This window comes from Manis pentadactyla, chromosome 9 (genome assembly GCF_030020395.1).
Source record: "Manis pentadactyla isolate mManPen7 chromosome 9, mManPen7.hap1, whole genome shotgun sequence".
Lineage (NCBI taxonomy): Eukaryota > Metazoa > Chordata > Mammalia > Pholidota > Manidae > Manis > Manis pentadactyla.
This window is the reverse complement of record NC_080027.1, coordinates 99,624,759-99,638,591: the sequence shown is the minus strand read 5'-3', so window position 1 is coordinate 99,638,591 and position 13,833 is coordinate 99,624,759. Positions and strand designations below refer to the sequence as shown.

The 13,833-nt window shown below is 43.6% G+C and overlaps 2 protein-coding genes across 3 annotated transcripts in view; one reads left to right on the top strand and one right to left on the bottom strand.

The window, feature by feature from the left end:
• The window catches only part of KMO (kynurenine 3-monooxygenase), a 40,198-nt gene extending 38,962 nt beyond the window's left edge, over positions 1–1,236 (top strand). The window contains 2 exon segments of the mRNA XM_036918428.2: positions 815–952; positions 955–1,236. Coding sequence (XP_036774323.1) covers positions 815–952; positions 955–1,017 — 201 coding nt within the window. The 3' untranslated portion in view covers positions 1,018–1,236.
• A 44-nt stretch (positions 1,237–1,280) lies between these two features.
• Positions 1,281–13,833, bottom strand: part of OPN3 (opsin 3) — a 29,593-nt gene continuing 17,040 nt past the window's right edge. Inside the window, exons 2-4 of one of the 2 annotated variants that reach the window (XM_036918429.2) lie at positions 11,496–11,815; positions 5,785–6,036; positions 1,281–3,232 (exon numbers count right to left, since the gene is read on the bottom strand). In XM_036918429.2, the coding sequence (XP_036774324.1) occupies positions 2,972–3,232; positions 5,785–6,036; positions 11,496–11,815 (833 nt within the window). In that variant the 3' untranslated portion in view covers positions 1,281–2,971. Of the gene's footprint in view, positions 6,037–11,495; positions 11,816–13,833 lie in introns of both variants that reach the window. The other variant, XM_036918430.2, reaches the window with a different exon arrangement.

The following is a 13,833-nucleotide window of genomic DNA, read 5'->3' as shown; positions in this document are numbered from 1 at the left end:
GCCCGCAGGGCGGCAGCACAGATGCGTGAGGATGGGCAGAGGTGGAGTTGAATGGTGAGCAGGGCATTAAGCATCTTGAATATAGAGCAGGGAGCCCAAAGGCAACTGTGACTCAGGTGTGGGTTTTGGAAAGATTACTTTGCTGTGTGGAAAAGGGACGGGAAGGAACCTAGATTCATTCACGCAAAGATGAATAAAATAGGGTCCCTGCCCTCAAGAAGAGCACAGTCCAATAGGTGAACGAGAGAGGGGCTGTTAGGACGCAGGAGGGGGTGTGCAGTGTGATAATGAGGCCAGGAGGACCCGGGCGCGCACCTGCGCGAGGCCGCAAGGAGCCGCCTCTCATGGGGCTGGTACTCCGCAGCGGGTGAAGGCACTGTGTCTAAAGGTCTGCGTGTGTCTGTCTTCCGTGTCACAGAGGTCACCAAGCTGACCGCTCTTCTTGGGGAGACTGTGCAGGGCCTGAATCATTTGGGACTTCGGCTGGAGTACTCTTCTAAGAGTGCTCATAGCCCTTTTCCCTAAATTCTGGGTTTTTAAAAATTTTGTTTTAATGGCTCTACAAAGGCTGACTGCTAAGAATTCCTTATACAGAACACACGAATTCGGGTGTTTCTGGAAGGAGGGAGAAGAGGGAGAGAGGAAGGAGGGAGGCCCACGTTCTGGACCCTGCCACCCAGCACAGCACCTTGCCTAGGGCTCAGGCAACCCAACTGCTGTTTTAGGCTCGAGAACAAGAGGAAGTTGTATACTCTTTGTTTAAGAATGAAATCTGTGTTTAGATTTTAAATAAGTGTTCTTGCTGTCTTTACAGATGATAAGAAAAGGACTCTTTCTTTTTGGAACACTGGTCGCAGTTGGTAGTCCCTACCTACTGCTGCACTCCGGGTTGCCTGCAGCCCTGGGCTACTTGAGGAGACCGTGGGACTGGGTCCCTTACTTCCGGAGTACAGCACACATCTCCCTGCCCACTCTGTGGAGTCACTAGAACAAATTTCCAATGTCATTAGCAGATGATACAAAGGTCCTGCAGTAGCAAATTCTTGATTTCTCTGTGAACAAAACTAAGGATCAAAATCATTGTTTCCATCATCATATTTAATTTGCTACTGGAAGATATTAGTCAGTTTACAGTTAAATTCAATGTAGAATTCTTCTGTGTGTTCATTGCAATTATTTTAAAAAAATAAACGCCACCTACCCCTTGAAGTTGCAAGGTGCAGCTTCCCCACAACAGAACAGCCAGGTGCAGTCAAGCTAAATATACAAGTGCAGTGACTGAGATCTTTCACTTCTCAAAAAAATAAGGCCCCAGAGGCCTCATGGAAGGTACTGATCACACTTTTCCTTAAAGGACATAATGATGCCGTGATTGGATTGACTCAAAACCTGGGACTAAACATTAGAATTTGCCTAACTTGTTAACTGCATATTTCATCACGTGGATGGAATTCAGCTAAGCACAGGACTCAGATTCACTTGACAAAACCAGAAGAGTAAATTGGGATTTGGGGGGAATTCTAGAGAGTTACAAAATGAACTGATTCTATCTCCTAGGCTTCAAGTGCCAGTGTTACCTTTTGCAGTTTAAAAAATGGTATTAATGTCCTAGAAGTGAAGGATAGGAAGCGTTTTATTTATCAATGAAATAGCTCTATATACAAATGTGGAAAAGAAACAAGGGGAAACAGTTTTCAGGGACACATGAAGCCATATTTTAGTCCATTTCAGACTCTCAAAAGCAATTTACTAACTTATCCTTGAACCCCATGCTGTATAACAGAATGACCAATAACTTGGTTTTTTAAGTTTACTTAGTGAAACTTGTTTTCACTAGTGAAAATGTTTTGTTTGGTTCTTCTTTCTTCAATAGGCTGATCAAATTATTTACAAGTCTTTCAAACATGATTAATTATGAAGATGCAACATTAGCAGGACAGTCATCTAATTAAAAAAATGATTCACTGGTTTTTTTTGTATATTGTCAAAGAAATCCTTGAGTTCTCATAATCTGAATTTAGTCTAAACTCGTGGAAATGGCTCATGGAAAACTGGCCTCTTCACTAACACTATCAATTATCTGATGGATTGTGGAAGGGGGATAAAGATTAAATAATACATTTGATGAGTACAATTCTGCTTAATTTTTACCCCCCTTCAAATATAGGTTTGTTCAGTTCATTGCTTGGAATTCTTTTCTAAATCTAGAACTCTTGGCAAAATTGTGGGAAATTACTAAAAGGAGAGGATAATCCTGCCATGTTATATTTGAAATGAAGTAAATGGAGTTGCCATCGACACCATCTTCTCCACGTACATCCTCTACTTGGGTATGATTACCTATACCCCATCATTTCCTTGAAATTTGCCATCCTGTTTTCTTTACCTGCTAGAGACTGGCCCAGCAGCACATTCATCTGAAGCTCCTCTTACCATATTGCACACATACAATAGTCTTTTATTTCAGATAAAGTGAAGAGGATGATTTTCTTCTTCATCCTAGAATTGTCTCTGACAAACTTGACTGGGTCAAATATAGGACAGGACACTGAACAGGACCCAACACTATAAAAAACTTCAAAGTTTTCCAGCTATTTCGCACACATGTGAGACAAAGGTATTTTTTCAGGTCAGTATTTTTGAGAAAAATGTGTTATGTGCCTTGGAAAATACTGTCATTCCGAAAAGATACTTGAAATGAAAATTTCCAACATGTGAGAAGTTGGTGGTGCCAGGTGCCCATCTTGTGCCACGAGAGGGTTTTCATTGTGTAAAAGCACCCATCGAATGAAAAGAATTTGTCTTGTTCAACTGCTCCCGGAGGCTGGCAAGCATGGGGGCAATTACAATTTCCTGCTGGGCTACAAAAGCCCTGTTGCTATTACATAGAATGGATTCCCAGAGTCCATATATCGGAAATCTAAAATTGGTGTCCAACATAAGGCTCATCTTTCACTACCACTATTCATTCTTATAAAGGACGAACTTGGATTACATCAACTTTTGACCCCCTGGTTTTGTCACTGTCCTCGGCAGAGAGTGATTCATCAGTGGTGATGATGAAAATGATGGAAGAAGAGTTGAAAGTCACTTTTTTCTTTGGCCTGTCCCCGTCTTTCTGTGACATCACAATGGGCCTGGTCCGCATTTCACTCCCAGCTGGTGGGTCTTCTACAGGCCTCTGGCACCTCAGCAGCCGGAAACACAGCAGCTGCAAAAGGGACCTTCGAAACTGGGCAGGGAGAAAATAAAGTTGAATGTTAATTAAAAGTTTGGCCCTTAATGTGGATAAACATGCAAGAAAATCAGTAGAGTTTAATTTGGGTCATTTTTTATTTGTTAGTCGATGTGGGTGTAGAGTTAGGTGGCAATGCTCAGATCTACCTAAATAACCCTGGAGTTTTATGCTTCTTAAACCATATAGGACAATTTCAATACCTTATAAATTCCATAGATTCAAGTGCATGTACCTTCTATGAGGGTGGGTAGATCTGCTTCTTTAAGGGGTTTTTGAGTGTTAACTCATTTCATAAGTAGAGTGTGAGTACCTACCAGGTGACAGCCATGGTGTGGGAGCCCTATTAGCAGCAAGGACAGGCCAGACCCTACCTGGCAGCTTAGAGTCTGGTGTACTCACTAATGTGCCTTTAATTAGGCAATGATTTTTTTTTTCCTATGAAGATTATGAATCATTTTGGAAAAAAGTGCCATAGCAGAGAGAGTGAATGCTCCCTGGAACCCAGGATCCTTTTCCATCCTGGCTCAAAATTGAACCATATCTCCAGCCCCCTTAGGGGCTCCTCCCCACTGCTTCTCTACTTCGACCAGACCATGCATGTCAAGTCTGAAGATGGCAATATCACAACATGAAGGGACCTAGATTCCTTAAGGCCTGTAAGAAACATCCTTGCCTCTTCCACCAAATAGACTGTGGACCCTGATCTAAATAAATGAAACCTTTTTCTTGTTAATGGACTGAAATGTTGGTTGGTTATTAAAATAGTCATTCTACAATGGCCAATAAAACAGATACATAAACAGTTACTTAATTTGTATTCTCTTTGTTAGAGCAAAATCAAAGTTTAATATGTGGGCTTTCCCAGATCAGGAAGGATCAATGAGAAATATAATAACCAGCTACATTGACTTCTGTCTTCTTTAAACCCCGTTTACATACAAGTTAGCATGTAGTTTTTACTCACATTTAAAAATAATTATTTGTTCAAGACTTTATTTATTCATTAAACTATTGTTTGCTATATCAGGTTAAGTGCTAAACATACATTATTATAAGGAATAGAGTGTGTATGCCAAAAAATGTTTTCCTGTATAAATGGTAACTTCCTTGTGGATGAAGATTGTTGTTTTATTTATTTGTTTGTTTCTGTTTCTTAGAAATGCTTCTTAGAATCTTGGGCACCCAGACACACTGAATCAGAATATGCACTTTAAAAAAAAAAAAAGATCTCCAGGTGTGGTAGGTGTACATTAAAGTTTCAAAAGCACGAGTTTATAGCCCATTGACCCAAGGAAAGGATACTAAAAATAAGTATTAGGTAACATATTTAAAATGTGACAATTTGTTTGTTGAGGTGGTAGTTCTTAAAATATGGAGGTCTTACACTGCTTTGGAAAATCAAAGTTATAATCTATCCTACTAGAAAAAGTCACATATTCATATGCTCATAAAGTTTTATGTCCAATTTCAGGGGTTCCAATGGCTCTCCAGAAGCCAATTCAAGTAATTCTCAGATTCTAAGAACTCCAAGTTTAAAATCTCTGAGTTTAAGGAAATAGATAGATGGAAGAACATATGAAAGGGAGAGAAAGCTATCAGCGCAAGGAGATGGAAGCCACGTGAGAGTAAGCCGGCGGAGGGGTAGTCCCGCAGCATTCAAGAAAAAGGAAAGATACAGCAGAAAGAGGGACATTTAGCCATGAACATTGCAAGGTTAATAGAAAAGTACCCTCTTCTTCCAAACTCCTCAGCATTGGAGGTGAGAACAGTCATAGTTGCCTGTTTTTAATATGACCTATTACTTAAAAATTCCAATGGAGTAATTAACCATTATTCATGACTTTTAAATTCTCAGACCTTTAAGCTTTGTAACTTAAAGGCTCTGCCTCATGTCAATCATAATGAGGGCTCTCCTAGTCATGACTGACAGCCATCAAGTCAAGCCTTTCTACTACAGAAACAGATAAGAAGATTCCCAATGGATCTTGAGGAACTCTCTTGAGTCAAATTAATTTTAGCTACATATTGGCTGTGGCATGTGAATAATAACCAGACCATATGCTACCAGAATTTATAAGCCCAGGTGAGGAGTTATGCAAATCAGGTTCAAATCCAGGCACCAATTCCTAGATCAGGCAAGTTATGTTACTTCTCTGAACCTATTTCATAATCCATAAATAAAATAAGCAATAATATTAGTGCCTATTTCATGGTGTTTAAAAAGACAACATGGATTTAACCTGCATAGAAGAGTAAGAATTTTAAATGAATTAACTTTGATTTTGGCTATTATTACTAGACATAAAATGCTTTCTGATGAAATAAATATTAATTTTAATGAAGTGTGAACCTCCATTGGTAGATCTCAGAATTGTTATTATTTTCCTTGAGAGTGTCCTACATTTCTTCCTGAACCCTTTACTTTCCTGTAAAATTCTTGATTTATGGCTTTATCTTTGAAGCTGCTCTGAATAATCTCTATGAAAGCACATTTTTCACCAACCCCACCCACATGGTGAAAACAATCAGTTAATTACAAAGCTTACCTTTCTGATCATGAAGAAATAAATAATGGGATTATATACACTACTTGATTTAGCAAAGAGATAGGAAATCACAGATACTGTTGGAGTGACCAGGTGTCCATAACCATTAACCACCAAAAAACAGGTCACAATATAAGGCATCCAAAAGGTCAGAAAGGTGAATATCATTAAAAAGCACATTTTGGCCACTTTTTTTTCATATTTTAAAATCTTGATCACTTGAATTGTCTGAAGATCCTCAACACAACGAAGCTGCAGAAAGGAGAGGAAAATGAAAGAATCATGTTCTTTTGTTGTTTTAATAGTAGACATTCTGATAACATTCTTGCCCCCTCCCCTCCATAGTCGAGAGAACTGAGCAGGAGCGGTTGCAAAGTCCCACCCCTCGGCTTCTGGGACCCGGCCTCCTCAGCTTTAACATAGCCTCATAGACCCTTTCCTGGTTTTTAATGTTTTCTAATTATTTTGCCTAGATCTCCAAGTCACTAAAAGTCAGCCTGCAAAAGTCATGATAAACTGGAAATAGTTTCTCCATGATCCTGGACACTCTTTTATCCAGAGCATTAATCCTGAAATTAGCAAACCCAGCAGCTGTATGTCTGATGTCAGGGGTTCTGCATGGTTAAGCCTGCAGCTGGTCTCGATGAGAACTTAATTTCCAAGTGAATCCTTGCTGGAAGCTACTGGGACTTCCACTTTGCAGCTCCAGACTACACAGTGGGCTTTGATGAGGAATCTGTTTGTAGCTGGAGGAAGAGCACTTGGTAAAACTCAGTTACCCAGTCCCCCGTCCATCAGCACCTCTCCTCCTAGCTGGTCCCACCAAAGGTATGGAGAACCTTTGTGGCCTACCATCCCAAAGCAATTTGGGTCTCTCAGATAAAAGGTTCTTTAGACAGTCTTCCTATTATTATTACAAATGCATTATTAAGGTGAGGGGGAGAATATTCCTATACACCAAAAGTGAGTTTTTAGATACAGTGGTTATTTCTGACCAGCCTAAGGAGCTATTGTTGCTGCAAAATATAAATGTTCCATATGTTGATTTATGAAAAAAAGCTATCTGGCATATTGTTTACACTTAGTCTATAATTTTCAACTGAGAAATTGATTGCATTTCAATAAACTCTAAGTGTTCCTTCTATTTCTAGCATTATCATAAAAATTAAGGAAAAAAAATTCCAAATAAATCTGTTAGAAAATGTCCTCCTAGTTTTTAAAAATGTTTGAAGTGATATATCTAAATTATTATCATCTAAAATTATATTTAAGAAGCTATATTTTTATTAGGGTCATGTATGCATATTGACAAAGAACAGAAGAAAATATGGATAATTAGAATGGTTGATTTTTCTTTAGAGTAGATGAAATGTGTGGGAATGGGACTATTATCTGTGTGTGCAATTCTATTTTAAAAAGAAACTCTTATTTAATGTGATAAGGTATTATTCTATTATCAAAACAGCATTTTGTGGGGTGGGAGTTTTTCCCTGGAGTTTTTAGGGAGGTTGTAGTGTTCCATTGAAAGCCTTAGGTTTACAATGGAAGATCTGGGTTCATGTCCCAGATCTGCCACTTTTGCTTCCTGTGTGATATTGAGCAACTAAGTTACCTCCTCTAAGAGGAAAGATTAAAGGAGGTTGAAATGAATGACCTATTAAGAGTTAATAGGAGCTGGGTCCCAGTTCCACACGTGACTTCATGGGATTGTTTTTGAGATTAAATATTTACTTATATTTGAATCATTATTTGAAACCAGCACACTGAAAAGCACATATATTTTCATTATACTGTAAGACTTTTGGAACCTTGATTTTTGGCTCCTTAGAGTTTCAGTTAACCAGGAACATAACCACCTCTCAAAGATCTGCTGCCCAAGGCCCCAGGCCCCTGGGCTGCAGTCTGCCCTACACCATTTTCTGGGGGAGTTGATCCTCATCCCATGTCAGCTCTTGTCAAGCAGGCATGTGGGTGTCGTCTTGGAGCCACTTGCGTGTGGCAGAGGCTGACATGAGATAACACTGGCCCACCTGTCCCCAACGTTCTCTCGTGTGAGGACGCCCTGACTGGTGTTTCCAAGTATTCAGTTTGGTGACATTTCCATGACTGTTTCCACAGGTTTCCTTTCAGCCTCTTTGTTTCATCAGCCTCTGCTCCTTCCCTCTGCCTGTTCAAAGTTTTCCAAATAAAAAGTGCTGTGTGTACCTCACCCCTTTATTCACTCATTTGAGGATATTTTTCAAAATTGTGGATGAAGCAAAAGCACGTGCACAGCCAAATTTCTTCTACAGGATGAACCACATTAAGACAGACTCCCCAGAATTCCTTCCAACAGTGTCCTCTGCCTGGGTAAACAATGGCTGCCTAGATCCAGACGTCTGCAGGTTGTATGGGCATCCCCATGAGTCCTCATTCTCAAGTCCCCACTGCTGTGGGAGTCACCCCTCTGCACAAGAAAGGGGAGGGGACTGCAGGCACCAGGCTCTGTGTGTGCTTGTTGCACAGGCTATGGTCAGATCTCACCCACTTTCATCCCTTCACCTTCCTCCACCCTCTGCCTATAACTCATTCCAAAAAATTGTCTCTGACCACTGTGTGCATGTATGTTCCAGCTGTGGGTGACAAATCAGACTGGGCCTCTGCTCTTGAGGAATTCTCTGTTTGGTGAGGGTGACTGGTGCACAGACAAGTGGGTGAGGGAGGTGCCAGGGGTATGGGAATGTGTGGCATTGGTAATGATCAGAGGTGGGTAAAAGCCAGGAGACCTTGCGCTCAGCCTTCTGAGGTGAGCAGGAGTTGGCTGGGTAAGGAGGCACAGGGTGTTCTTGGGAAAGGCAGTGTGTGCAGGCAAAGAGGGAGAAGAACCACTGTCAAGCTGTGGGAATGAGAAACGTGGTAGGTAGCGGGCTGCAGCCTGAGGTGCCACACTCTCAGTGCCAGAAAAAGGAAGAAAGAAATGTGTCCATTGGATCTAATATCTGGAAGATCACTGGGGAGGGTGTGTCAAGAAAAGAGGCTGGACAGGCAGATAAGAGACGGATACATGGGACCTGGTGGTCACACGCAGGGCTTGGTTTTCAATCACAAAGGCAAAGGAGTCCCTAAAGGTTGTAAGCTGGGCAGTGACAAAAGGAAATCTGCATTTGAGAACAATTACTTTGGTGGCAGGGTGGAGAAAAGCCATGAGCAGAAAGCAAGAATGAGGGAGGAAAGCTAAGGCCCTTTGAATGGAGTCTGGCAGTGGGAGAGGAGAAATCCAGACACCTGGAAAACTATTTGAGGCTGAAGAGATAAATTGGAAGTTGGGTGGGTGCTGGGGGAGACATGGATGCAGAATAGTCCAAGATTATGCCCCAACTTCTGGCTTGGGTAGCTAGGAATGATGACCACTCACTGAGAAAGGGGAGCAGTAGGAAGCAGATTTGGGGAAAGACAACCAATGCAGTTTCACACATGGTGAGTTTAATTAGTGTGCAGGCCGCCGAGGTGCAGGTGTCCCACAGGCAGCTGACTGTGGCGACCTGAGAGAGGGCAGCAGAGCAGCCTGGATCAGAAACAGATATTTCAGAGGAGGAATCCTGGCAGAGCATGAGATCCATCCTCAGCTAGTGGGCAGGATGAGATGAGAGGCAGGCACAGAACGCCAGAGGTCCAAGGAGAAGATCCCTTGCAAGAGACCTAAGGGGATGGGCCACAGAGGCCACAATAAAGGCAGGAGGGAACAGGCCCCAGACACTTGGGAGGAGGAATCCCCACAAAGCAGAAGCTGTCCATAATGCCACAGTCTCAGTGCCAGAAAACAGAGGACAGAAACATGTCCATTGGATCTAATACCTGAGAGGTCATCAGTGACCTTTTCCATGAGGCATCGAGGAGGGATGCACCAATACGGAATAGGTGGAGGAATAAACACTGAGTGAATTTACTAAGCTACAGACTCCTTGAGGCAGGGGCTCTGTCTACACTGCTATAGCCTCAGAGCTTAGAAAATGTCCTAGTCAGCTCAGGCTTCCATAGCAAACTACCACAGGCTTGGGGCCTTAAACAACAGAAATTTATTTCTCACAGATCTGGTGGCTCAGAGTCTAAGATCAAGGCACTAGCCAGGTTTCATTCTGAGGCCTTTCCTCAGCCTGGAGATGGCTGCCTTCTCTCTGAGTTCTCACAGGATGGAGGGAAAGAAAGAGAGAGAGGGAGGGAGGGAGGGAGGAGGGGACAGACGGAGGAGAGGAGGGGGAGAAAGCATGTACCCCGGCCTCCTCCATTTCTGGGCGCCAGTCCCATCCTGAGGTCCCTCACCACCTCGCCCTCATTACCTCCTGCAGGCTCCGTCTCCAATACCAACCACTCGGGGGAGGCTTCCACATATGAATTTGATGGTGGGGTGGGGGACATAAATGTTCAGTCTGTAACGGTAAGTAATTGGTACATTTTAGATGCCCAGTAAATACCACTCAGATAAATGCCAAGCAATGACGTAGCACTAAAAGCCACCAGTGGTTCCCCAGCTGGCAGCAAGAATGTGGTAACAGGAATGGAGAACAGATGTGCTCTTAAATCAGCATGTTCTATGCTAGGAGCCAGCAGGAGGGGAGACATTGACCATGTAAGACTGAGGCTGAGACCCCCAGGGGCAGGGAGTGGCTTTCCCTTGGGGAAAACCAGAATTGGGGAGCAGCTGGTCCCTGATAGCCCCCCCTTACTTTGTAACTAAGGGGGTTCTAAGGTTGAGTGTGAGCATGGAGGCCCACACAGGGAGGCAGAGTTGATGAATTTCTTGATAATGACCTTATTTTGCCCAATAAATTAGCATGATTGTTTGATAAAAATGAGGGGGGAAGAGTAGGGTAGAGATTAAAATGAAAGGCGAGGATTTATAGAGGTAACTGATTAGAGAGAATGGAACATCTAGGGACTCAGGGATCACCAGATGCAGGACGTCGGGAATGGACCCTGGGAATCTGGTGGGCCTTTTCTCCAGCGCCTCTTGCAGTTGCCTACACGCATGGAGAAAATAGAGGGCTGGACTGATATGGGTTCTTGTTGTTGTTGTTTTTAACAAAACAGATGGGTCTTAAAGCATTTAAAACATGGGAATTTCACGCAATGGGTCATGACTTAAAGGGATGTATGAGTTCAAGTTTGATTTTAAAAAATTTAACAGGTGAAATGAAAGCTAGAGAGCTGCCAGCTCTGTTGGAAGAAGGCAGGAGATGGTGGGAGCAGCGAGGGAGCCCGGGCCGGGCCAGCCCCAGACCTGCCACCCCAGCAGCCTTCCTGCCCACAGCCAACAGGAAACCTGCTTGGGCAACTCTGGTCTCTGCAACTCTAAAGTGATTTCCAGGCAAAATATCTGTACTGCTCTCCAGTGGTTTATGTGACCTTTAAGTGAATAAAATTATGGTAAGTGTGGAATTCCCTTTGAGTTCTTAAATTCTAAGAGTGCCGGAGAATGCAGGTGCTTTCTGTTGCTGACTGTATCTGTCTAGACCCCTTTCCTTCTTTCTAGAGAGTAGAGAGTGAATGTTATTCCTCATTCATGTTTTCAGAGGGTGACTCATAGGACAAAAGTTTATCAAAGGGGAAGTCCCCTAGAGCTGTTTCAGCTGTGGCCAACGACTCACCACATAGGAAGGGTTTGAATCTCTTCCACATTAATTTTCTACCCTGGACAGGGTCTGGGGCAGGGGCATTTGCAGTCTCCAACTCACCCTTCGAACAGAATACAGAATATGGCCATAGCAATGTGTCATGATGCCCACAGGTGCCACCAGGCAGCCAAGAAGTAAGAAAAGCACAAAGGAGGCATCGTTGGCGTCCTTGGATTTCCAGTCCACGGCGCAGCCTAGTCCGTGTATGTCCAGGATGTACCTGTTCCAGCCCAGGAGAGGCGCCCCTGACCACGCCAAGGAGTACAGCCAGATGTAGGTAACGGCTCGCCAGGCCCAGGGAAAACTGACCGCTCGGGCACGGACCACGCGGACATAGCGTTCATAGGCCAGCACAGTTAGGGTGGCAATGGAGACAATGCCTGCAAGAACAGAAAGTGGGACAGTGTAGCAGGGCACCCAGCAGACAGGCGCGCCAGAGACAGTACCAGCGCCTCCACTGGAGGTGCCTACAGAGCACCTGGACCCAAGGGGGCGCTCTAAAGGCTGAAGTATCTGGAGGGATTCCGCCTCACAGTCCCCAGGAAATTTCATGGTAAACATACTTACCCGTGAAAGAAAACGCAGACTGGAACATGGATTGTGACAGCACAAAAGTGGAAGTCTGAAACCAGCCCCACTGGCGATGCGGCTATGGTGTTAACCTTTCTGCCAAAGAGGGACCCTGGGGCGAGTTGGGGCGCCACCCCACCAGTGCCTCTGTGAGTTCTCCTTCTCTCAGCTGTGTCTGGCTCAGCCATCCAAGATTAAGTCAAAGTGGGTTTCATATGTGTGACTGACCCTGAAGTTACAGCAGCAGGAGGCAGGGGCTGCCCTGACTTGCCTGCTAGCAGATGGCACCATGACATGCTCGCGTGCAGGCTTGCTGATGGGGGAGTCAGGTCCTCAGTGCTCCCACAGTCTGCATTTGTACCTCTACTGTGCAACAGATACACTTTAACAGCACTGATTTATCTCTCTGCCTCTCTGAGAGTGATTTATTCACTCCACAAGGTCCTGTTGAGTGCCTACTGTGTGCTGGTCACTGCAGGGACACAGGAGCTTCAGTGATGAGGGAGACACAGAACCACGTGTCTGGAGGGACTACAGATGTGTAAATGCTGTTAGACTCTCCAGGGTGTAACGGCTACAGTTCTGATGTGGTATATGGCGGGGGTCAGGAAAGGGACCTTTGTCAAAAGGATACATTCTCCTCCTATATGTCCTGTTTATAAAGTTAAAGAGAGGTTTCTTGATCACATATATATTTCAGATGCAATGAGAGGCATTTCATTATTTCTATCTGTACTGAATGTAAGAACATTCCCTTTGTAGTCAGTAACTTGTAACACATATGCCAAAACTCAGTGTTTATTATCAAAACTTATTCTCAATGATCTACCAACCAACATTTCAATTTTGTTCAAAGCAAATAATCGGAACCACTTGAGTGCCCGTTCACTTCCTTATCATCTTCCTCAATGTTGTCAACTGTCCCTTTGTTTGCCATACCGGAATGTCCTCCCACCTCTCCCACAGTAATTCTCCACAATAAGATTTATTTGGGAAGGCTGAGTCTGCCTTCCTGTGTGACATGGGAGAAGGGTGACTGAGAAAGAGGTCCCTGGAGGGCAGGCAGCTGAGTTCTAGGAAAGGACGCAACAGGAGTGGAGAATTTAGAGACTGGCTCGTAGGGCTGTGTTTGCACAGCTGGTGGAAAGAGTCTGTGTAGTGCTCATGGAGCAGCCATGTAGAAAGAGCTCGCAGTATGCAGACTACACTTTGAAGGCAGTGATCTGTCCAAACTAATCCCATCAGCAGATTATGGGGACTGCTCATTCATGCTGCAATGCTTACATCAGGATACACACCCCATGCCTCAAACTGCCAGCTAGTCAGTGCTGACTGCCATGATATTGCCGTTCCCTCTGCCTGAAATGCTGACAAAGGTCTCACAGTCTGGAGGTGCAGACAGATGTGTAAACAAGTAATTACTGGAATGTGATAAGCACTAAGACAGCTGTGCCTGGAAGCTAGAGCATGCAGTTCATGGGGTATTTCTCCCTGCCAAGGGAAATATTGGGGATGGTTTTAAGGGAGAGCAATATTTGACTTGATGAGTGAAAGGGAGTTTATCCAGTTGTCGTGGGTGAGGATACCTAAAGGCCAAGAATACAGTGTATTCAAAATCACAGAAGTGAAAAGAGGTATTCAACTGTTAGCTCCATGCATCAGCTTGAGTCAAGAAAGTCTTCATGATTTAACTTGATGATTGTGTATAATTTAAAACATTTATCAACAAACCAACATCCTGCACTCACAATACAAGGAGAAAGAAGAATTACGAAACAAATAATTATGAAACAATGGGATAAACTCTATAGCAGAGGAATATCTGAGG